The 26,413-nt window shown below is 42.2% G+C and overlaps 1 protein-coding gene across 7 annotated transcripts in view; it reads right to left on the minus strand.

The window, feature by feature from the left end:
* The window catches only part of cunh8orf89 (chromosome unknown C8orf89 homolog), a 145,691-nt gene that overhangs the window by 112,236 nt on the left and 7,042 nt on the right, over positions 1 to 26,413 (minus strand). For 6 of the 7 annotated variants that reach the window (XM_043689184.2, XM_043689181.2, XM_043689180.2 and 3 more), the window contains exon 2: positions 17,185 to 17,283. The exons of the other annotated variant lie outside the window; for it this stretch is intronic. In XM_043689184.2, the coding sequence (XP_043545119.2) occupies positions 17,185 to 17,283 (99 nt within the window). The remainder of the gene's footprint in view (positions 1 to 17,184; positions 17,284 to 26,413) is intronic. 7 annotated transcript variants of the gene reach the window in all.

The raw sequence follows: 26,413 nt of genomic DNA on the forward strand, positions 1-26,413 counted from the left end.
AATCTGCATCCCTTTTTATTAACTGTGTGAAGATGAGAGGTATACAATGAAACAAAAAATTTGAAATTACCTTTGGCATATACAAGAAAGGACAAAAAAAAATCTACAACTAGTTCTCCTTAAACACAGTAGTTGCGTTCCCGTGCAACGTCATGTTATAGAAAATCGCACAATCGAAGTAACGGGGCCTATAGGGAGAACAGAGTTGGGGACTCCAGTTTAGCGAACGTGTCCAGTTCTGGTCGGTTACAGAAATGCCAAGTTGTTACAAATGAAATTTCCCAATGTTTTGTTGTATTCCCTGTTCCTTCTGGAGCGGAGTTTATCTAGAACCCAGCTGTCTACTACTAAACTCTGCAAAACTTTCGGAATTTTTTTTGGCGCGAGTAAAATCTCTTTTTTTGTTGAGGGGGTGGCTAAAGGGCTGTGATGCTCTGAACGGCTGGACGTGTTGATGGGTTTCGGAGGGAATGAGGGCCGACACTATCAGATCTCTACCCATCCCCCCCTTTTCAAACAGAGGCTGGGTGAACTTAGATCACTTGGGGGTGGGGTGGGGAGAGATGACGATCACCAATGGTCGTTCCCAAGTGTGCCCCTTCCACACACATACACCCTCTCGTGTCAAGTTGCCATATGTTGAAGCTTCAGATAGCCAGCAAATGAGCCTCTGCTTAACAAAAGGCCCTGCTACTCTCCAACACTCGATGGCCATCGCTGCATTTGCACCTTCTTTCGCTCCCTATCACTCTCTCTTGCTGTTCCCGTTCCTCGGCCCCCAACATGCCCAAACTCCATGCAAGGTTCCAATAAGCATACTTACAAAATATTCCAATGTTCGCTTCCCCTATCTTAGTTGCTAATAGAAACAAAAGACTACACACACACACGACAATCTGTTGCAACAGATGTGCCTACAAAATAAATCACAGCTGGCTGGTAAAACAGGGGATAGAATCGCGTAACAGCGAACAGGAGTTCACTTTATAAAAAAAGGTCCACAATTTATAAATCTCATTACAGCCTAATCGTGTTTACGAAACGCCGTTATAGAACTATCTGCATAGAGTTAAATGCATTAGAAGGAATATGAACAGATGAATTAATAACTTTGCACACAGCAATAAGTAAGCTGATTAAGCAAGATTAACATGATTAATTCTGTTTTGAAACAACTTGTTCTGAACTTTTTAAAATTCTTCAAGGGATGAGGTATCATTGCCCAGTCCAAACATCCCTTCAGAAGGTGGTGGGTGTACCACCTTCTTGAACCTGGTGCTATAGGCACGCCCATAGTACCATTAGGTTGGAGCTCCAGAATTTTGACTCAATCACAATAAGGTAACACAGATTTATTTTGAAGTTGTGGCTTGGAGGGGAACTTGTGGATATCACAGCTGTGCTAAAGGAGGACAGTATGGCGGTCCTGAGGCCATAGTGAGGCATGGGTAGTGAGGCATGATGGGTGGAGCTGAGAAATAAGAAGGGTGCAGTTACATTGTTGGGGCTGTATTACAGACCTCCCAACAGTGAGTGTGAGGTAGAGGAACAAATAGGTAAACAGATTATGAATAGATGTAGAGGCAATAGGGTAGTGGTGATGGGAGATTTTAATTTTTCTAACATTGACTGGGATACACTTAGCGTCAGAGGTCTGGTTGGAGTAGAATTTGTATGAAGCGTCCAGGAGAGTTTTCTAGAGCAGTATGTCAATAGTCTGACAAGGGAAGTGGCCATATTGGACCTGGTAGTGGGGAACGAGCCAGGACGAGTGGTAGAAGTTGTAGTGGGGGATTTCTTTGGGAACAGTGACCACAATTCTGTAAGTTTTAGAATACTCGTAGATAAAGAAGAGAGTGGTCCTAACGGAAGAGTACTAAACTGGGCCAAGGCCAATTATATCAAAATTAGGCAGAAGCTGGGAAATGTGGATTGGACACAGCTATTTGAAGGCAAGTCCACATTTGAGATGTGGGAGGCTTTCAAAGATAGGTTAACAGAAGTGCAGGATAGGCATGTCCCGTTGAAGACAAAGGATAGGAAGGGCAAGATTCGTGAACCGTGGATGACAGGAGAAATTGTACAACTAGCCAAGAGGAAAAGGGAAGTGTACATAAGGTCTAGGCAGCTAAGAACAGAATGGGCCCTGGAGGAATATCGGAAGAGTAGGACAAGTCTTAAACAAGGAATCAAGCGGGCTAAAAGGGGTCATGAACTAGCTTTAGCAAGCAGAATTAAGGAAAATCCCAAAGCATTTTATTCTCATATAAGAAGCAAGCGGGTAACGAGAGAAAGGATTGGTCCACTAAAAGATAATGAAGGAAGGTTGTGTGCCGAACCTGAGAGAATGGATGAGATTCTGAATGATTACTTTGCATCAGTGTTCACTGAGGAGAGGAACATGATGAATCTTGAGATTAGAGATAGAAGTTTGATTAGTCTGGATCACACTGGCATAATTAGGGAAGATGTGTTGGGTATGCTAGAGGTTATTAAGGTGGACAAATCCCCAGGACCGGATGGGATCTATCCCAGGTTGCTGAGGGAGGCGAGAGAGGAAATAGCTGGGGCCCTGACAGATATCTTTGTGGCATCCTTAAATACAGGTGAGGTGCTGGAGGACCTGAAGGTGGCTCATGTTGTCCACCTGTACAAGAAGGGTAGTAGGGATATTCCGGGTAACTACAGACCAGTGAGCCTGACGTCGGTGGTGGGGAAGTTGCTGGAGAAGGTACTGAGAGATAGGGTCTATTTATATTTAGAAAGGAATGAGCTTATCAGTGATAGGCAACATGGTTTTGTGCGGGGGAGATCGTGCCTTACCAACTTAATAGAGTTCTTTGAGGAAATGACCAAGTTGTTAGATGAAGGAAGGGCTGTTGATGTCATATGCATGGACTTTAGTAAGGCGTTTGATAAGGTTCCCCATTGTAGACTAATGGAGAAAGTGAAGTCACACGGTGTGCAGGGTGTTATAACTAGATGGATAAAGAACTGGTTGAGCAACAGGAGACAAAGAGTAGTAGTTGAAGGGACTTTCTCAAAATGGAGAAAGGTAGCCAGTGGTGTTCCACAGGGGTCAGTATTGGGGCCACTGTTGTTTGTAACATACATAAATGATCTAGAAGAGGGCACTGTTGGTATGATCAGCAAGTTTGCAGATAACACAAAGATTGGTGGAGTAGCAGAAAGCATAACGGACTGTCAGAGAATACAGGAGGATATAGATAGACTGGAGAGTTGGGCGGAAAATGGCAGATGGCTATCAATCCAGACAAATGTGAGGTGATGCATTTAGGCAAGTCTAATTCTAGAGAGAATTATACAATGAATGGAAGAGCTTTGGGAAATGTTGATGGGTAGAGAGATCTGGGAGTGCAGGTCCATTGTACCCTGAAGGTTGCTGCAAACGTGGATAGAGTGGTCAAGAAGGCATATAGTATGCTTGCCTTCATTGGATGGGGTACTGAGTATAAGAGCTGGCAAGTCATGTTAAAACTGTACAAGACATTGGTTTGGCCGCATTTAGAATACTATGTACAGTTCTGGTCGCCACATTGCCAAAAGGATGTGGACACTTTGGAGGGGGTGCAGAGAAGGTTTATGAGGATGTTGCCCGGTATGGAAGGTACTAGCTATGAAGAGAGGTTGAGTAGGTTAGGTTTATTTTCACTAGAAAAAAGGAGATTGAGGGGGGTACCTGATTGAGGTTTACAAAATCATGAAGGGTATAGACAGGGTGGATAGAGACAAGCTTTTTCCCAGGGTGAAGGATTCAATAACAAGAGGTCATGCTTTCAAGGTGAGAGGTGGAAAGTTTAAGGGGGATACACGCGGCAAGTACTTCACACAGAGGGTGGTGGGCATCTGGAACGCGTTGCCAGCAGAGGTGGTAGAGGCAGGCACGGTAGATTCATGTAAGATGCGTCTGGACAGATGCTTAGGGATACAAATGCTTAGGAATTGACTGACAGGTTTAGACAGTAATTTGGATCGGCTCAGGCTTGGATGGCCGAAGGGCCTGTTCCTGGGCTGTAAATTTTCTTTGTTCTTTCTTTGTTCTTCTTTGTTCTTTGTATATGGCTATAAATTGAGAGAGAAGAGTGTGCAGTGGGACCTGTGTCCTTGTGCACCAGTTGCTGAAGATAAGCATGCAGGTGCAGCACGCGGTAAAGAAGGTAAATGCTATGTTGGCATTCATTGTGAGAAGTTTCAAGTACAGGGGCAAGGATGTTGCAGGTATATAGGGCCTTGATGAGGCCACACCTAGAAGATGTGGGTGGTTTTGGTCTCCTCTTCTGAGGAAGGATGCTCTTGTTCTCAAGGGAGTGCAGCGAAGGTGATTCCAGTGATGGTGGGATTGACTAGATTAGGATTGTTTTTGCTGGAGTTCAGATGAATGAGTGTGGGGGATCTCATACAGACTTACAAAATTCTAACAGAACTAGATAGGGTAGATGCAGCGAGGGTGGTGGGTGTGTCCAGAACCAGGGGTCACAGTCTGATGATTCAGCATAGACCATTAAAGACGGAGATGAGGAGATATTTCTTCATCCAAAGAGTGGTGAACCTGTGGAATTCATTACCACAGGAAGTAGTTAATGCCAAAACATTCAATGTATTTAAGAAGCGGCTAGACATAGCACTTGAAGCAAATGGGATCAAAGGTTATGGGGAGAAAGCAGGATTAAGCTATTGAGTTGGACGATCAGCCATGATCATGATGAATAGCTGACAAATCTATATCCAAATAACTCAAGTAGGGCTGCCATGTCTTATAAAAATGGTCTGTTGTGTGGTGCACCATGTTTTTAAAAAAGTCCAAGGGAATGTGCTCCATAATTCATTTCTGCCACCCCAGCGGGTTCTCAGCCACCCAGTTCATCAGAATATTCTTCCGCGTACAGTATGCAAGATTATTAAATAGTTTCTTCCCACGCCCGTCTAAAGATGGTAAATTCGGTAGACCTAAGAGGAGAGATATCGGGTCTACTTTGACTTCAGTCCTCAATACCCTCCCTATCTCTCCTGCCACAGGGCTCCAATAAGCACGGAGACTGTGGCATGTTCAGAAGCAATGGATAAGAGTACCTACACTTATTTTACATTTGGGGCACACTGAAGATGTCCCTTTTTTAAACTTCACCAGATGTTCCGGTGCCAGATAAACCCTGTGCAGAACTTTTAACTGCATAACGCATGTCCTATTACAGATTGAGATCTTTCGAGCATTCTCCCACATGTTCTCCCATGTTTCAGAAGAGATCTCCACTCCTAGATCTTGCTCAGAGACCTCACATAACCGGTTAATATCCTGGCAGCCCCTGCCACCCAGCAGGCAATAGAGGGCACTAACTGAAAAGGTGCTTGTGGAACATAGCAACAACCTCGCTGTATCGGGCTTATAGGGCTTAGTGAGAAACATAGTCGTCTTCTGGATGAAATCTCTAACCCGAAAAAAATGGAAAAGATCTCTGCTGGGCAACCTATATTTGCGGCTCAGTTGCTCAAAAGACATCATAACCTTCCCCTCAAACAAGTCTCCCAAACTAGAAACTCCCCTCGCTGCCCATAGTTTGAACCCTGAATCCATCATCCCTGGTTGGAACCCTGGCATGCCAACTATAGGCTTAAGTGGCGAAGTCTTGGATAAGCAACCCTCACTCTGACCCATTGCCCTCCATGCCTTAACTGTACTAATAACAATGGGATTCCTGTAGTGGTCCACAACTGTCCTCATCTTATCCATGAACAACAGGTTAATAAGAGGGCACTTTGCCTGGAAGGCCTCGATATACAGCCATATTGAGTTCGGATCATTACCTACCCAATCACAAAGGACAGCAGGGAACTCAGCTGATACCTCCTGGTGTCAGGGAAATCAACTCCTCCTCCTCCTCCTTCTTGAGGCAACTGCAATTTAGTAAGTTTAACGAGAGGTTGCCCATGATGCCAGACAAAGGAATCAAACCATTCCATAAGCTTCCACAACGTTGACCTGGGAAACATTATCGGGAGCATACGCATGGGATTGATACATTGTATCAAATGGGGTACAGAGGTCATCGGGTTCGATAAAAACAGAAGGACATCATCCGCATACAATGTAATCTCGTGTACCCTCGATCCCACTTCCGGAGTGGTTATGTGGACATTCTGACGAATGGCCTCTGCCAGCAGCTCTACCACCAACATAAACAACAACGGTGAGAGGGGGCAGCCTTGCCGACTACCCCTACCAATCCTAAAATTCCCAGACTTCACCAGAGGGTGGCGATATAAAACCTCCACCCACCTAGCAAAGACCCCACCCAACCCAAACTGTTCTAAGACATCAAAAAAACATGGCCATTCCACCCGGTCAAATGCTTTCTCTGCATCTAAGGAAATCACCAACCCCTTAAATCGATCGTTGCTGTCAAACTTGGACCATATTCAGCAACCTTCTAATATTATTAGAGGACCTACAGCCCCTTATAAAGCCTGCCTGGTCCTCTTTAACAATATGGGGCAACACCTTTTCCAATCTCAGTGCCAGGATCTTAGACAGAATCTTGAAATCTGAATTTAATAGAGAGATGGGCCTGTATGAGGCACAATCCTCAGGAATCTTCTTCTTCTTAAGAATTAAGGAAATAAATATTAGCTTCTCTCAAAGATGGCGGTAGGCATTCATGCATATAGGAGTGATTGTACATTTCCAACATCGGCCCTGACAGAATCCCTATAAACTCCTTATAAAATTCACCTGGGAGACCATCAGGGCAAGGCACTTTCCCACTCTGAAGTTGCCTAGCTGCCTCCTCTATTTCCTGAACTGTCAAGGGGGCATTAAGGAGAGAGACTTGTTCCAAGGTTACCCCTGGTAGGTCCAGGTTCTTAAAAAAGGCCTCCTTTTAGCCCTCCTATCCTCGCAACCTTCAGACGGATACAATTCAGTGTAAAAACTCCGAAAAGCTTCATTAATCTTTTTAGCATCGTATGTAAGGACCCCGGCGCTGTCTCCGATTGCAGTAATGGATTGGGGAGCACGCTTTTTCCTAGTCAGGTATGCTAAATACTTGCCTGGTCTATCCCCATACTCGAACAGCCTTTGTCTAGCAAAAGCAAGTTCTTTCTTTGCATTTTGTGTCAGTATTGAATTCAAAGCAGCCCAGAGGACCGTGATTCGCCGTAGCTTAGTCACCGAAGGCCGTGCAAAATGTGCTACCTTGACGGCTTTCAACCGCGTCTCAAGTAGATGCTGCTGTTTCTCCTTTTGTCGTTTCTAGCTAGCCGAATAGGAAATAGCTAATCCCCTAGCAAAGGCCTTAGTGGTCTCCCATAGCGTAGGTGGACTACTAGCCGTGCCTGAGTTGATAGTCAAGAATTCCTGAAACACCTTCAAAAAGTATTCCACAAATTTAGAATCCTTAAGGAGAAAAGGGTCGCAATGTCGCAAACCTAGCCCCTCACTCTTGGCCTTAGCTTCCAAATATACCACCGTGTGATCAGAGATAGCTCTATTCCCAATTTTACAACCCATAATTGAATCCAGAAGAGTCGAGGGAGCCAGAAAAAGATCAATCCTCATGTGACATTTGTGTGGGTTTGAAAAAAAAAGATGACATCCCTGCCGGTAGGGTGAAGACATCTCCAAATATCCACCACCCCCAACTCCTCGCATACAACGGCCACCTGCTTGGCTTGCAAAGAAATAATTAGGGGCCCACTAGGCATCCTGTCCACTGTAGGATCCAAAAGACAATTAAAATCTCCCCTATAATAATGTGCCGTGTTCCAAAGGCACTCAGCTTAGAGAAAGCACTAATCAAAAATTTGAGGGGATGCGCCAAAGGATAGTGGACATTTAAAATGCCATATTCCTCCCCATATATCAGGGCTTTAAGTATTACAAAGCGTCCCTGCTCATCTTTCACCTGCTCTAATAATGTGAACGGAAGATTTTTCTGGATAAGTACTGCCATTCCCCTACTTTTAGTAGTAAAGGACGAAAAGAATACCCAGTCATAACTCCCCTGTTGTAACTTCAGGTGTTCCCCATCATCAAGATGGGTTTGCTGCAACAAAGCAACATCAACCCTTTCCCTCTTAAGGCGAGAAAGGACTTTTTTACTTTTAACAGTCAAACGACTTCCCTTGTTGTTCCAGGTGCACCATTTAATAAGACACTTAGCCATATTCCCTTTCAGAGACCCTTGAACCTCTGGGATGGGGAACCCTGCTTACAAAGCGCCGAGCACAAGTAAATAAAGACTTATAAAGTCGAAGAATTATGTATACAAAAACTATTCTATCATAACTACAAACAACTATTACTACCAAAAAACTACAAAGAAAACCAACTATAAAACCTCTTTCCCCTGCCCATATGGGGCACTCACCCTACCCATTCCCTCCTTCACAGCTTCTTCAAACCCAGACTGTGCCCCAGCCCAAGGCCAAAAAACAAACAAGGAGATGATCCTTAAATCAACAGAAAAAAGACAAAATCAGGATGAGCAATCCACCCATCCCTGGCTTCATGTCACCTCCACTTGTGACTAAAAGAGAAACAGAACAAACAAAAAAAAATGGAGTGGACAATAAAGAACATCCACAAAATTTCCCATTATTCAATCCGGTTATGTAAGAAAAGAAACAACTTATTCCAAATTTTTCTTTTCCCTCTTTCCAGAGAAGAAATTATTAGGGAGAAAGAAAGGAATTAAAAAAAGGAAGGGAAAACATGATGAAAGAAGGAAAAGAGAACGAACATTAACCATATTCTTCAAGCCAGTTTGTCTACTTTAAAGTGTCTACAAAGTTTTTAGCTTTATCCGTTGAGCCAAATGTATAAACTGAGTCCTTGTGGCTGAAACAGAGCACTGCGGGGTACCTCATGGAGTACTGCATGTCCAGGTTCCTCAGCCTCTTTTTAACTTCATCGAAGGACTTCCTCTTTCGAATTAAAGCTGCTGAGAAATCCTGGAAAATTTTTGACCCCTTGTACAGCAGTGCCTACAGATCATTTCCCAGTAATTTGGAGGCTTCTATTGCTTTTTGCTTGTCCTTACGCGAATGGAAGGACCGGGCGGGAGTGCTGCACTGACCCTGACCTGTGCACTGTAACCAGATAGGCCCTTTCAATCTGCAGCCGGCTGGACTCGATGTGAAGGCCCAAAAGCTTCAGCAGCCAGCTTTCAAAGAAGCTGACTGGCTGTTCACCATCCGGGAGCCCGACAATTCGGAAATTTATCCTCCAACCTCAATTTTCGTGGTCGTCGATATAGTTTCGCAAAGCCCGCATCTCTCGCTCCAACACCTGATCCAACTGGATGAGGACTCCATCGCAGCTTCCAAAGCCTTAATTCAACCTTCCACCTCCTCCAGCCGCTCCCCAATGCAAGCGGGCATCAGGGCCGCCCTGTATTTGCCACGGGACTATGCCTACATCGGTAAAACTATAGGAATTCATTTTATGTTTTATACGGCAGTCGCAGCTTAAACCCACAGAACTCAGCAGCTGCCGGTCCGCCCACGTGACCGGGAGATGGGAGCCAGAGGACAGATCAAATCCACACTAGACCAGACACTAACCATGACTCATAGACCGAAACTCCGGAGCTAATTAATTATGGAAACCCATCTCCTAATCAAATCAAGAGACTGACTGAAACACACCCATATTCATCAATACAGAACTAACCTGACGCAAAGGACAGGCATCCACCAGACAGGAACGAACAGACAAATACACACCAGCACCCCAACGTAACAAAGGAGGGGTGCTAGCCCCCAGTCCTCACAGAGAGAGACAAGCAGATAGTACCCGGATGCGTTTACATAATCCAATTAGCACCCTATTGTGTGTACACTGCAACTCTCCTGGGACGGCAGGAAACCCACCATTTGCACCTACTCCAGCGATGATGGGGAACTATCATCCCATTCATACTCAAAATCTTCACATCCTGACAAAGAAAGGTATATAATGTGTAGCAGCGCGCAGGAACAACAGAACAGCCGAGATTCGGACCTCGGTTGGTTTCCGCCGGTGTTACTGTATCAATAAATGTTACCGACTGTTGAACCGCACTCTAGGCTCGGACTGATATCATTTCATCCGCGCTAACACCAAGGCCATGGATCGCCTGCTTCTGCAGCATGGATGCGATAGGTTGGACTTGCGCATGAATCTCCCCACGGATCTCCTCAATCGCAGTCCCAACCTTCAAGGTAAGTCTCTCCATCGCCGCAGCCAATTCCTGAGAGTCTGCCAGGTCCCCGGGGGTTCAGGAGAGGCTGCTGTTGCTGCTGTCTTTGGTATGCCTGGTGGTGCAGGGGAGTGTCCTCCCTACTGCTGTTTGCTCACTCCTTTTCCCTTTGGCATCCTTCCCACTCCCAAATATTAACAAATATATGTTCTGTAAGATTTTAAACTAATAATTCCACCACATAATTTGGCCAGGGATGGCAAAAAGCACCAGTATACCTTGCTGTTAGGCAGAGCTGTCCACAGCAGTTCTACAGAATTGCCGCCATCTTGCCGAGTCCAGGTTGATCCTTTTTGAAGAGTTGATGCAAAGACAGCAGGAAGCAGGCCAGGTTATGTATAAACTTTCCATAATAATTCACCAGCCAAGGAAAGACCTAAGCTCAAGTACAGACTTTGGAGTTAGCGCCTCACTTTATCTTCCAACGGATATAACCCAGTCTTGTCCTTTCTGTAGCCCAAGTAGGTCATTTGGAGTACCTGGAATGCAAGTGTTCCCTTTCAAGGCATATGCTCACCTCGGAGAAATGTCCAAGGACTATGTCCAAATTCTCCAAATGCTTCTTATTGATCTTCCTTGTTATTAGCATGACATCTCGATAAATGGTGACCTGGGGTAAACTTGTAAACTGTACTCCATCGGCTGAAAAATTGCCATTTGGGGTATATGCAATCTCATATTTTGGTACAAGCCTTTATGGGTAATAATTGTAGCATACTTCTGGGAATCTTCATTTAACCACAGTTGCATGTACACATGGCTCCTGTCCAGTTTCTGAAGGACAGCCCCACTAGCTTTGCTCAACCAATTTTACCCTAGCAAGGTTGGGTTTCAGCCTTTTACTACAATAAGTGGTAATTGAAACAACTGCTTCTCATAAGAGACCGGAACAAAGTTGTATCTTTAATCTGCAAAGGTTCTCCAGTATAGTCTCCAGTGCTTAGTCTCGCCAAGGTCTTGCGCAAACTTAAGGTTGGAGTGTGTAGCGAATTTTGCTAAAGACCAGTTTTGCGATCACTGAAACGGCCGCACCAGTATTGACTTCTATGAGCAGAACCAAGTGACCATTTAACCTGGTGTCTATTGTTGTTGGTTCTGATTTGGATGTTGCTAAGCAATTGAACTGTTCCAAATCAGATGTAGGTGGACATTCCAGGGTGTGCACTTTCCTCTATCGTTCTTTGAATGTCTCCCAGCATTCATCTATTTCAGTCGGTAATTGGAATGGAGTAATCTTGATCAAGATGCAAGTTCCTCATCCAGAAAACATTTTGACCCCTTGTCACCCTCAGTACTTGAAGTCGGATTCAATATGAAGAAATTCTGACTTATCAACTGACAGATGGCAATGACATTTTCCTTGCCCATACCTGACCTGATGCCATGAGAATTCAAGGGGTGTAGAGTCAAATTTGAAGACTTAGGGCCAATCACTCCCAATTATGTGCAATAATCTCTGCTGCATTTGTTGAGATTGTGCTGAAAACTTTACAAACCAGTACATTTCATTTAATTTCTGAAATTTTACATGAATGTATATTTTCCTCAGAATAAAATGAAACTGTTGGATGATCCTGTTCTCAAAGTGTTTTTCTTCAACATTTAAGGACATATACTCAATTTTAATTATCCAGTTGAGATATTAACTTATTTCCAATGACTCTATAGTTCTTACAAAATGATGAAAGTATGATTCACTTCACTGGTGAACAGGCATATAAATGGAGCTGAGTCCACAAAAAGATCCGCCATGATCTTTTTGAATGGCAGAGTAGGCTTGAGGGGCCGGATTGCCTACTCCCACTCCTATGTTTACGTTCTCATGTAACTGTGTATTATGAAGTTTATTCTATGAAACAATCACAAATCTCATATAATCTGGTTCATTCTGGACTCATTCTAGGTAATAGCAAATGTTCTACTATATATGCACACACAAGTATAGAACATGGTGATGATGCTTATCTACTAACCTGGCCTGTGCATTTTGGCCCGCTGTTCCAATCAGGTAAATCCAAGAAAATTAATTGTAGCTACATACAAGTTGCTGAGGATAATCAACGAACAACTGCAATTGCTTTGCAAATCCATGCTACAGTTCAATTATCAACTTTCATTCTTTTAAAAAAAATCATGACTTTGCATTTGTAATGATGGATAATATCTGGAGTGTAGGTGAGTTTTACAAATCGAAACAACTCACAGGAGAGAGTGGGAAGAACTTGTGTCACTATAGCCTTACCAGGCCATAAGGGCTGCTCTCTCATGAGAGAGAAGCGACTGGTTTTGATTTAATTTGAGGGCCACCAGACCTCAGGCGAGGGAAGAGGTTGAGAAGGAGAATCCTTCGTGGTAACCTCAAATCAGTAATGGGAACTGAACTCACGCTGTTAGTGTCACAATGCTCTACAAACCAACAATCCAGCCAACTGAGATAAACCAATTCCCGTGTGAAGAATTAACATAAGAGCATATAAAAAAGGAGCAGGAGAAGGCCATCTGGCCCCTCAAGCCTACTCCACCATTCAATAAGATTATAGATGATCTTTTCATGGACTCAGCTCCACCTACCCACCCGCTCACATTAACTCTTAATTCCTTTACTGTTCAAAAATATACATATCTTTGCCTTAAAACAAGGTAGTTTCAGTTATTTCACTGGGCACAGAAGTCCAGATTCATAACCCTTCAGATGAAGAAGTTCCTCCTAAATTAAATCTGCTCCCCCTTATTTTGAGGCTGCACTTCCTAGTTCTAGTTTACCCACTAATGTTCCTACTTCTATTTTATCTTTTCCCTTCATAATTTTGTATGTTTCTATAAGATCCCCTCTCATTCTTCTTAATTCCAATCAACATAGTCTCAGTCCACTCAATCTCTCCTGATAAGCCAACTTCTCAACTCTGTAATTAACCTAATGAACCTCCTCTGCAGCTCTCCAATGCCAGCAGTCAGTTCTGCTATGATGCATTTTTCTTTAGCGCGAATTGGCTTTAACACAATTGAAGACCTTAGAACGGTTATTGGTAGAACACGAGCTTTCCTTACTTGTATTGGCTATAACGTGATTCTGACCCCTCTTAGTTTAAACGGCACGGCTATTGCACAATTTTCTTAATGCGAGATCAGAGAACGAGAATGGAACTATCGCGTTACATCAGAACTAATTGTACATCTCCTCAAGTAAGGAGACCAAACTGTACATTGTACTCCAGGTGTGGCCTCACCAGTACCCTATACAGCTATAGCATAATCTCTGTTTTTAAACTCCATTCCTTTAGCAATAAGGAAAATATTCTATTTGCTACCTTAATTACCTGCTGCACCTGCAAACCAGATTTTTGTGATTCATGCACGAGGACACTCAGATCCCTCCACACAACAGCATGCTGTAATTTTTTTAAAGTTTAAATAAAAATTCATTCTGCTGTTATTCCTACCAAAATGGATGATCACACATTTACCAACACTGTACTCCATCTGCCAGACCCTTGCCCTCTCACTTAAACTATCTATATCCCTCTATAGACTTTGTGTCCTCTGCACACTTTGCTTTCATCTTAGTGTCATCTGCAAACTTTGAGACACTACATTTGGTTCCTCCCACTCCAAATCATCTTTGCAAATTGTAAACAATCACAGTCCCAACGTATCCCTGAGGCACACAATCTGTCACTGATTGCCAACCAGAAAAAGACCCATTTATTCCCACTCTTTGCTTTCTGTTAGTTAACCGATCCCCTATCCGTGCTAATACATTATTGGTAATGCTATGCACCTTTATCTTATGCATCAGCCTTTTGTGAATGCCTTCTGGAAATTCAGATACACCACATCCACTAGTTTCCCGTTGTCCACCGTGTTTGTAACGTCCTCAAAGAATTCCAGCAAGTTAATTAAACATGACCTGCCTTTCATGAACCCATGCTGCAACTGCCAATGGGACAATTTCTATCTAGATGTCCTCTTCCTTGATGATAGATTCAAGCATCTTCCCCACTACAGAAATTAAGCTAACAAGCCTACAGTCACCCAAGATTTGTCTACCTCCTTTTTTAAACACTGACATTACATTTGTTGTTTTCCAATCTGCCCGAACCACCCCAGAATCCAGTGAATTTTGATAAAATTACGATAAGCTCATTTGCTATTTCCCCTTTCATCTCTATTAGTACCCTGGGATGCATTCCATAAGGACCAGGAGACTTGTCTATCTTTAGCCTCATTAGTTTGCTCAACACTAATGATAATGATCGATTCTAGGTCCTCACCTGCCATAGCCTCCATGTCATCAATTATTGGCATTTTATTGTGTCTTCCACTGTGAGGAAGAACACAAAATGCTTGTTCAATGTTTTGGCCATATCTTCATTTCCCAATATTAAATCCCCTTTCTCATCCTCCAAATGACCAATGTTTACCTTAGATACCCTTCTTCGTTTTATGTATTTGTAGAAACTTGTACTGTTTTAATATTCTGAGCTAGTCTTAGATAACCTATCTTATCTTTCTTTAAAGCTTTTCTCATGGCTTTCCCTTGACCTTTAAAGATTTCCCAGTCCTGTAGTTTTCCACTAATCCTTGCCACTTTGTATGCATTATTTTTCAATTTGATAATCTCCCTTATTTCCTTAGTTGTCCAAGACTGATTATACCTTTTCCGACAGTCCTTCCTTTTCACTGGTACAGAACTACCTTGATTATTCAAACGAGATGGGCAGGGAATATTTTGTTTGGATAACTGAGAGTTCAGATAATGGATAGCGTTTTTACGGGACCTTGAGATCTTGTTCAGATAATCGAGGTTGTTCTCTATATTTCTGCTGAGTACTGTGAAAAGTTGCTTTGGAAGTCTTCCTCAATTGTCCCACCATTTAGTCTTTGCTTCCAGTCTACCTTAGCCAACCCCTCCCTCATCCCATTGTAATTTTCTTTGTTTAAGCATAAGACTTAAACATAAGACTTATTGGATTTTACCTTCTCACCCTCCGTCTGTATTTTAAATTCATTCATACTGTGATCTCTCCTTTTGAGATAATCCCTACCTATGAGATTGTTCATTATTTCTATCTCATTACACAGGACCAAATCTACATTAGCTTGCTCCCTCGTAGGTTCCATTACAAACTGTTTTAGGTAACTATTATTGGATACATTCCAAGAGCTTCTCAAGGCTGCTTTGGACGACTTGGTTTGGTCAATTAATATGTAGATTAAAGTCCCCCATGATAATTCCATACAATTTTTATGTCAATGAGTTACATCTTTGTTTGTCCACCCCATCATGATGTTATAATATGGTGGCCTATAGACTACACCTATCAGTGACTTTCTCCCTTAATATTTCTAATTTCCACCCGTGTTGATTCAACATTTTCTCCTTAGAACCTACATCATCTTTTACTACTGTCCTGATGTCATCCTTAAATATCAGAGCTATACTGCTTACCTTTCCTTCTTGTCTGTCCTTCTGAATAGTCTGATATCCCTGGATATTTAACTCCCAGTTGTGGAACCATGTCTTTGTAATAGCCACTAAATCACATCCATTCACGATGATTTGTGCGTCATCTCATTTACCTTGTTTCGAATGCTTCGAGCATTCAGCTAAAGCGTTCTTATGCTGGTTTCCATACCTTCTTTTTGAATCTAAACATGTACACCAGAAGTACCTTAGTTTTTAAACATTCTCCCTTCTTCTGTCATGACCTGGTTTCCACTCATTTTAGTGCTACACTGCTCAGCTACTTTTTGCTTTTTATTTACTGCCTTGATTCTCTTTTTCCTTATGCCCTCACCCATTCTAGCTAACTCAGAGCCTCCCCTTAGGTTCCCATCCCCCTATCAATAAAACTGGCATTAACATGAAACCTGTCCTCATTTCACTGAGCCCATCAACTTTCATTTTAACTCTACTGGGTTTATTGAGGATGCCACAATGCAGGGGCAAGTCCATGAATATGATGTTATTGAGCCTCCTTTTCTCCACCTTTTGTTGCCAGTGAATTTTAAACCATTTACACTGGCCTTTCCAAGAATCATGACTGGCGAAAGGAGGCATTTCTTATAGAGCTCTCCTTGTCAAATTCCACAATGAAGCAAAAGTGTTCAGCCAGCCTCCACCAGCAAATCTTTTGCTACAATTGGCTGCACATGCTCCTCCAGCCTTCTAGACTTTTCCTCTCCATCAGCACTTCACCACTTTAATTCCATGCCCTTTCCTCTCAATTGCTAATCTGACACATTGAACAATCCTATGATATTTGGCAGATACCCCATATCTCTTCATTACCAGTTAAATACTCAATGTTCTCAACTCCATGATCTTCTTTGCTGCTTTCTTCTTACATTCTGACTATTTTTTTGACTCTACCTGCCTCCACTGACAAATAGTGTTTTGTGGTTGCCAGGGTCCATCCAAAACAAATATTTTAGCACTGACACTTTTCTCTATCAGCTAACAAACCTCTCACAATCTAACCAGCCGCTGCATGGGGAAGTAAAATCTAAAAAAAAGCCCTCTTTAATTTGGATTGCGGTCCCCATTTCTAGTCTCTGTTCCCTTCAAACGTCTGCATCTATTCCCTCTCCATAAAAACACAGGGGCTTTGGTGAATGGTAAATAAATCAAATACACTGTTTTACAATGGCAAGAATATTAGAGTAAATTTTTCACTTGTGCATTTCCATAATGAAAAACCTTCCACTGGAAATCCATATTGAAAAATGACACACAGTATCCCAGAACTGCCATGAGAATGAAGAGGTGGAAAACCATGGACTGCACATTCCAAAGATGACGAATCCTGTATGAAAAGCGCACAAGTGTAAGATTTATTCTATTTATAGCATTTAAAATAACGTTATTGTATATCCCCTTAGGGGATTTTGCATATATTCTATACTCTTGAATTCCGAATTCACTTACAGATCAGGTTGCAGTTGAGAATCTTGAATTTGATTGATTGAAAGGTCAAAAAACAAGTTGGAGATAGTATGGAATTGGTGTATTCTTGGAAAGAGGAAGCTGAAACACAGAATTATGAAATTAACTTGGACATGAAAATACAGGAGATAAAAAGTGAAATTATGCTAACTACAGACCTTTGTTTTTACGTGAAAGTAAAAAGTTTAAAGCTACATGTGTACCATTAAGTACTTCTAATTTGTTTGAACTTATTTTCTATGGTTTGTCAAAGCTCTGAAAAAAAATATAAATACAGGTCAGATTCAAGTGAGATGAATGCCCCAGTCAGGCCTGACAGAATAACACTGCACAACAAATCATTCCGATGTCAAATAAAAACTGCCTAGATTGGTAAAAGATTATAGGGAATGATACTCAAATGTATTATGCAATAATGGCATGAGAAATGCCGTAACTTGGAGATATATTTTTGTTCGCTCATTGTCACTCAAAGTCCTGGAACTGTGCCCCTTATAAAATCATTTAAAATATTTAGCAATTTTTTGAGAAGAAGATTTCTCTCTCTTTCTGAAAGTCTACTAACAAGCTATTTATGCTGCCATGAATTCACGGTTATTCATCAAGCTATGTATTGTCTGATGAAGGGGATAGCTTTACAACTGACCTTTGTGTAAGCATTGCTAAGCCTGATTTAAAAAATCATTAATACTTAAAAAAAATCTGAGAGAAGACAACAACATATCCATATAAGAGGGAGAGATGATTTAATATTCCTGGATAGAGATTCTGAGGATGCTGCCTTGAACATCTCCCTAGTAACTGAATATGTGAAGTGGTAAAAAATAAACAAATGATTAACAGGAAGTATCCAGAAACCTCTTAAAAATAGGAAGTATAAATGGACAGCTAAGGAGGAAAACTAATTTGGGAGAAGGGTAGAATCCCCATGTTTATTCCAAACATGCTTCAGGTTAACACCTTAAATTAGCTGTTACTCTCAAGATGGATCCATGCTAGCTTTGGCTAAATGTCTCAAGCCAGCTCAAGAGACAGCCAAAACAGAAAGTTCCTTGTAAGCAAGAGAGACCTCAAGAGATTTTGCCACATCATGCCACCTACCTGATCCAAGATTGGTAAACAGTCATCACCTGTTATTCATCCATTTATTGTGATTATGCATTACTTCTAATTGTTATATTCAATAAATTGTTATGCTTTGATTTTTTCGTCACCTGAAAATTTTATCGAATATTATACTCCCTAACACCACCGAATGTGTATCTTAATCAAGATGGCTTAGCATCAGCTTCCCAAGGACAATTAATACTGGCTTTGCCAATAATGCCCTCATCTCAAATTTACAAATGTTCCAAACATTTTACAAGAATGTGTGAATTTATCCCAGTGTTTGGGACTGCCTTGATTTTTTTTCCTTAATATGCTTTTTCTTTGAACTTAATACTCTCTTTAACTTCCTTGATTAGCAAAAAATAATGTGAGAATGTCAAGAGTGCAATAAAAAACATACAAGAATGGTTCCAGAGCTGAGAAATATTAACTACTTAAACAGATTGGAGAAGCTAGGAAAACGTTCCTTGTAAAAGAGAAAGTTAAGAAAAGATTTGACAGAAGTATTCAAAATTATGAGAGGTCTGGACAGGGTAGAGAAAAACATTTCCATTTGTAAAAGGTTCAAAAAACCAGAGGACACCAGTTAAACGGCCAAATGGTTGGGTGAACTGCTGCAACCAGTTTTGAGCAAGTTCTCCATTTATATAATAAAGGATTATTTCACATTGCAAAGATATAGAAGACTTGCATATCGATAGGACTGCAGTATCCTTGTGCTCATTTGATATTGCAAGTGTAATCAATGTACTACTCAAAGAAACAATGGACATCTGCACTTTAGAACTATACCAGAGTGATCTGGACCTGCCACCATTGCAAAAATCAATATTTGTTGAACTTATGAACTCAACAACTCATGCAGTCGAGTTCAGTTTCAATTACACTATTTATATCTGAACAGATGGTGTTGCCATAGGATCACCTTTAGGCCCAGTGTTCGCAAATACCTTCATTGGATTCCATGATAGAACAGCACGACATCTAACTTCCAAAACCTCTCATATTTCTGATTTTTTTAAAATTCATTCACGGGATGTGATCATTGCTGGCTGGCCAATATGTACTGGCCATCCCTAGATGCCTTTGAGAAAGTGGTGGTGAGCTGCCTTCTTAAACTGCTGCAGTCACCTGCAGTGGGTTGACCTACATACAGTCATAGAGATGTACAGCATGGAAACAGACCCTTTAGTCCAACCCATCCATGCTGACCAAATATCCCAACCTAAACTAGTCCCACCTGCCAGCACCCAGCCCATATCCCTCCAAACCCTTCCTATTCATATACCCATCCAAATGCCTCTTAAATGTTGCAATTGTACCAGTCTCCACCACTTCCTTTGGCAGCCAACGCTGTTAGTGAGGGAATTTCAGGGCTTTGACCCAGCAGCAGTGAAGTAATATCGATATATTTCCAAGTCAGAATGGTAGTGGCTTGGAGGGGAACTTGTAGGTGGTGGTGTTCCCACATATCTGCTGCCCTAGTCCTTCTAGGAAGCGGGTGTGGATTTGGAATGTGTATTCTGGGGAGTTTTGGTGAATTTCTGCAGTGCATCTTTTAGATAGTACACAAATCTGCCACTGTACGTTAGAGATTGAGGGAGTGGCTGTTTGTGGATGCAGGACCAATCAGACGGGCTCCTTAGTCCTCAATGGCATCAAGCGTCTTGAGTGTTTTAGAGCTGCAGCCATTCAGGCAAGTGGAAAGTATTCCATCCTACTCCTGACGTTTGCCCAATAGATGATGGAATAGGCTTTGGAGAGTCAGGAGGTGTGTTACTTGCCACAGTATTCCAAGCCTCTTGTAGCTACTGTTGTGAGCCCAGTTGAGTCTCTGGCCAATGGCAAGACGCAGAATGTTGATAGTGGAGAATTCCGTGATGACAACATCATTGAATATCAAAGAACAGTGGTTAGATTCTCTTATTGGTGATGATCATAGACTGGCATTTGTGTGGCATGCATGTTACTTTGCCACTTGTCAACCTAACCTTGAATACTGTCCAGATTTTGTTGCATTTGAACATGGACTGCTTCAGTCTCTGAGAAGTCGTGAATGTGCAATGCTCAGCATCAATCACCAGTAAACATCCCCACTTCTGACCTTACAATGGAGGGCAGGTTGTTTACGAAGCAGCTGAAGGTAGTTGGACCTGAGGACCTCCTGCAGCAATATCCTGGAGGGGAGATGACTGATCTGCAATAAACATGACCACTTTCCTATGTGCTAGTTATGACTCCAACCAACAGAGTGTTTGCCCCAATACACACTGATTCCAGTTTTGATAGGGCTCCTTGATGCACACTCTGTCGAATGCAGCACGAAAGTCAAGGGATTTGAACTATAGGGAGAGGCTAAACATGCTGGGACTGTTTTCCCTGGACCGTCGGAGACTGAAGGGTGACCTTATAGAGGTTTACAAAATTATGAGGGGCATGGCTAGGGTAAATAGACAAAGTCTTTTCCCTGGTGTCGGGGAGTCCAGCACTACAGGGCATAGGTTTAGGGTGAGAGGGGAAAGATATAAAAGAGACTTAAGGGGCAACTTTTTCACACAGAGGGTGGTACGTGTATGGAATGAGCTGCCAGAGGAAGTGGTAGAGGCTGGTACAATTGCAACATTTAAGAGGCATTTGGATGGATATACGAATAGGAAGGGTTTGGAGGGATATGGGCTGGGTGCTGGCAGGTGGGACGAGATTGGGTTGGGATATCTGGTCGGCATGGATGGGTTGGGCTGCAAGGTCTGTCCCGAGTCTGCACATCTCTATGACTCCATGGCTGTCACTCTCACCTCATCTGTGAAATTCAGCTGTTTTGTCTATGCTTGAACCAAGGCTGTAAGGTCAGGAGCTGAGTGGCCCTGGCAGAACCCAAACTGGGTAAACTGAGCAGGTTATTGCTTTGTAGGTGCTGCTTGATAGCACTATTGATGACATCTGCCATCACTTTACAGATGATCGCGAGTAGACTGATGAAGCAGTAATTGGCCAGGTTGGATTTGTCCTGCTTTTTAATGAATATGGCATACCTTGGAAATTTTCCATATTGTCAGGTAGATGCCAATGTTGTAACGATAGAGCTTGACTAGGGGAGCAGCAATGTCTCGAGCACAAGTCTTCAGCTATGTTGAAAATATGTTTTCAATCTGTAGTTACCAGCAAGAATTTCCTTTTATGTCCTTGTGGCCTCCATCCTGTCTTTGAATTCATAGTTTAAATGGAACAGTGAAACAAGTGTCACTTGTCTCAAATGAAATATGATCTTGAAGAGAGATTGGGCAAATTGGACCTGTATTCTCTAAAATTTAAAAGAATGAGAGGTGATCTCATAGAAATGTACAAAATACTTGAACGGATAGACCTGTTTGATGCAAGTTTGATACTAGGGAATCTAATTCTGGATTAGTGGTGCTAGAAGAGCACAGCAGTTCAGGCAGCATCCAAGGAGCTTCGAAATCGACGTTTCGGGCAAAAGCCCTTCATCAGGAATCCTAGGAAATCTAATCTAATCTGAAGTGTCCTTTCTTTGTTCAGTTGAGATATCAGCCGATGGGTTTTTTACTACGGTCTACCACAAACCTACCTTCACTGGTCACTATATACTTTGGGATTTTGACAGCTCCATACACTATAGGATTTACCTCATTGGTAACCTTAAATAGGGCCTGAGTGATATCTTCACTATCCAAATAGCTGCTAAAATGGAACACATCATTGCCAATTTGTGAGATAATGACTACTCTATTTAGATAATTTCCCTGTGTATAACTAAAAACTCATTAAAGGCCATAAAGTGGACACTCTTAGGAACACAGAAAAAAGAATAGGCCATTAGCCTATTCAGTATGATTGCGCTGATCAAACACACAATGCCTTTCACTGAGCAAGCCCAGAGCCGTGTACACAACTGGTAATCAGAAATCAATGTCTATCTTAAACATAATCAAAACAGAGTGTCCACAACTCTACGGTTGAGAATGCCAAAGATTCCCAACCCTCTGATTAAAATAGTTTCTCCTTATCTCCAACCTAGGCACACCCCTTATTTTTAAATTATGCCCTTCAGACTCCCTAACCAGGGAAAACATCTTACTTACGTCAAACAGGTCTAACCTTTCAAGTATTTTGTACATTTCTATGAGATCACCTCTCATTCTTTGAAATTTGAGAGAATACAAGTCCAATTTGCCCAATCTCTCTTCAAGATCATATTTCATCTACTATATCCTTGCTCAATCACTAAGCTGTCCAAATCCTCCTGAGCTGAAAATGTGTTGCTGGAAAAGCGAAGGTCAGGCTGCATCCAAGGAATAGGAGAATCAACGTTTCGGGCATAAGCCCTTCTTCAGGAATGAGGAAAGTGTGTCCAGCAGGCTAAGATAAAAGGTAGGGAGGAGGGACTTGGGGGAGGGGCGTTGGAAATGCGATAGGTGGAAGGAGGTCAAGGTGAGGGTGATAGGCCGGAGTGGGGTGGGGGCGGAGAGGTCAGGAAGAAGATTGCAGGTTAGGAAGGCGGTGCTGAGTTCGAGGAATTTGACTGAGACAAGGTGGGGGGAGGGGAAATGAGGAAACTGGAGAAACCTGAGTTCATCCCTTGTGGTTGGAGGGTTCCTAGGCGGAAGATGAGGCGCTCTTCCTCCAACCTCGTGTTGCTATGGTCTGGCGATGGAGGAGTCCAAGGACCTGCATGTCCTCAAATCCTCCTGAAGTTGCTTCACATTTTCCTCACAACACACATTCCCACTTAGGTTTATATCATCTGCAAATTTGGAAATATTACAATTTGTTCCTACTTCCAAATGATTGACATAAATTGTGAATAGATAGGCTCCAAGTAGTGATATTTTCCCACCTTGTGCCTCTTGCAAATTAGTGTAAGCATCCAGAGGAAGTGGACTTCGAGCCAACATTTGACCAACATTAAGGATCAAAGTTTATCTCAGCAACCACCACAAATAGGAACTCCTAGATTTCCTCCAATCATTGTCTATTTTTCCCTGTCTACATTTGTGCATGCGCATGTGTGTGTGTGTATGGAGAAGTTTAGCAGGATGAGAGTTTTAATTTTGTGTTAGCTGTCAACAGTTTATAATTGTTTGTTTAGCTAGAGTCTAATTACTTGTAATAAATAGTAATTCTTCTTAAATACTGAAACTTAGTGGGGAGGTGATGGCTTAGTGGTACTATGGCTGGACTGTTAATCCAGACACCCAGGTAATATTCTGAGGACCCAGGTTCAAATCCCACTGTGGCAGGTGGTGGAATTTGAATTCAATGACAAAAATCTAGAATTAGGAGTCTAATGATGACCATGTTGGAAAAACCCACCTGGTTTGCTAATGTCCTTTAGAGAGGGACATCTTTGCCTGGTCTGGCCTACATGTAACAGGAGGGCCCAGCAATGTGGTTGACTCTTAATTGCCTGATGGATAGTAAATGGTGGCCTAGCCAATGGTGCCCTCATCCTGTGAATAATTTTTAAAAAGTCCATATATCAATCTGAAAAATCAGGAAGGTCAGGGAATTTTTGTGTACTTATTCGAAAATCTTTAACTTTTGTGATGACTCCAGGAATAGCAGGGCTTGATTTTCAGCAACTCAGCTAAGTGATGCAAAATAATGATGACAGATGGTAGAGCTCTGAAATGTTGAGGAATGTGTGTATTCTACAACAGGAGCCACAAACAGCCAGGATGCAGGTACAACAAGCAATTAGGAATGCTAATAGAATGTGATCATTTATTGCAAGGGAAATTTAATGCAAATACAGGGAGGTTATGCTTCAGTTATACTTCTTCTTAGGGAGTCTCTTGGGTCCTTCCACTCCACTGTTGTGGATCCTCAGGTGACTAAATAATCCAATGATGGATCTACAAACACTGCCGCAGGCGGTACAGGTGGCATTTGAAAAGGCAGGTGGGTGGGCTGCTCAGGTGTTTTCTTTTTATACATTATAATGATTATGTTAGTGAAGAACTGAAACAACAATAAACAAACTCTTTAAAATTTGTGGTGTTTTGATCATTATGATGTGTGCGATCCTGTAAATATAAAATTAGCTTCTCAGAGTCAGTGAGGGTAAATAACAGCAATTATGAAGTTAGCCCCCATTTAGTCTAGTAGGATATCAATAATGCATCCTCAGAGGCGCCCAGATTTCCACAGAGGCAGAAGGGTTCTGAAACCATTTAAAAATGGCAAGTAGGACCTACTCAGGTTTTTACACACTGCTTCTCTTGTTTGCGCCTGACCTCCATCTAGGCCTTTTAGAAATATTTGATACAGTTTGCACCTCCACGGTTGCTTCTTCCCCAACTTCACCACTCATGGGCTAAACATTCCTTCTGAGTTAGGAGGATTATGCATTTTTGCAGGCAGCTTTCATGGACTTCCTTGAAACATTTCCTCTGCTCTACTACTATTTGCATCAACAAAGTTTGCAGTAGACAGATTACTGTGGAAGACTTGTATCAAGTGCTCCCACCTCCCAAGCACCCCACCCCAATCTCTCAAAAGCAACTCAATGACCATAAGCAGATTCTTAACACATAACAGGTAGGCTTCAGAAAGTACACTGACATTGGAGCACCCCTCTTGCCAGTAGATTTGCAGACATCACTTGGTGATATTTCTGAAGGGATTTGAGTTGTCTGCTATACATTGTCCATGTCCCTGATGTATACAAGAAAGTAACACTGTCACCCTATAGCTCATTAGCTTGGTGTCAAGCTTTGACATTAGTTAGGGGAGAAAGTGAGGTCTGCAGATGCTGACATCAGTTAGCCAAAGCGATGTTGAATTTCATGGTGATGTCTGTCCTTGCTGAGGTGAGGTCCCAAGAAATTGTCAGTGGTTCACCGTATATCTCATGTCAGAACTGGGGTCAGTTTTGTGTGATGGGAGCAGAGAGGTGGAGTACTTCTGGCTTAACTCTAAGGCCTATTCTTTGATAGGCCTCTGAACACATTGACAATAGTTTGGAGCTCGGCCTCAAATACACAACAAGCAAGCATGCTTCAGTTTGATGACAGCAGGTTGGGGTGGTGTTGGTCCTGGCCTAGAGGAGATACAGGTTCTGCTTTTCCTGTAGATTAGCTCCATAGCAGCACCAACCTTCACAAAGATAGACGGGAGTGCTTAGTGTGTAAAGTAGAACAGAGCATCAGCACAGTGACATAGCCTTGCTTAACCCAATTTGTACATTAATTGGATCTGTGGTGGATCTATTGGTGAGCATGACAGGTTGCATTCCATCATGCAACAAATAGAAAATGGTGATGAATTTCTGTAGGCAATCAAATTTGAGAAGAATGCTCAATAGTCACTCCCAGTTGACAGATTTAAAAGTCTTTGAGGTCAAGAAAAGGCCACATATATTGCTGCTCTCTGCACTTATTTTAAATTTGTCTTACTGTGAAAATCGTTCTCTGCAACTTGATAGACAAAATCTGCATTGTGAATCAGTAGAAACTCTTCTGCCATTCAGTGATGCCAATGGAGAAGGATTTTTGCAAAGATTTTCCTTGTGATGGAGAGCATACATACCCCTTTTCTAGTTACCGCAAACAGTTGCCTTATTGTCTTTCCTGAAGATGTTCACAATTAAGGCAACTCAGTGATTCCCCCAGAATACTTACCACCACCCAGGGCTCAGTGAATGGGTTGAGGTTATCACATCAAGAAATGAGTTTTGATTGAGGAGGTCCACCAAGTGATCCTTCCAATGAGTGCACCCTGCCTCTCTGTCTTTGAGGAGCACCACACTATTCTCAGCTCTGAATGAAATGGGTCTAAGGGCCATAAGGGGTAAACTTATATAAGAAATAATGCATTTACATTGTAATCAGTTTAAAGAAGATTTACTGGATTAATACCTGGGTTGTCTTAAGAGGAAAGGAATGCCAGGCTAGATCTTTTTCCACCGGAGTTTAGAAAAAGTAGGAGGTGACCTGATCCAAAGATCCCAAGGTGTAAATGGAGAGGATGTTTCCTCTTCTAAGATCATCTAGATTTAGGAGTCATTGTTTCAAAATGGGGGGTCACTAATTTAAGACAGAGATAAGGAGACACTTTCTTCTCACAATCATGAATTTTGGAA

This window comes from Chiloscyllium plagiosum, unplaced genomic scaffold, assembly GCF_037043375.1.
Source record: "Chiloscyllium plagiosum isolate Xiang-an unplaced genomic scaffold, Cpla_swu_hap1 HiC_scaffold_4, whole genome shotgun sequence".
NCBI lineage: Eukaryota > Metazoa > Chordata > Chondrichthyes > Orectolobiformes > Hemiscylliidae > Chiloscyllium > Chiloscyllium plagiosum.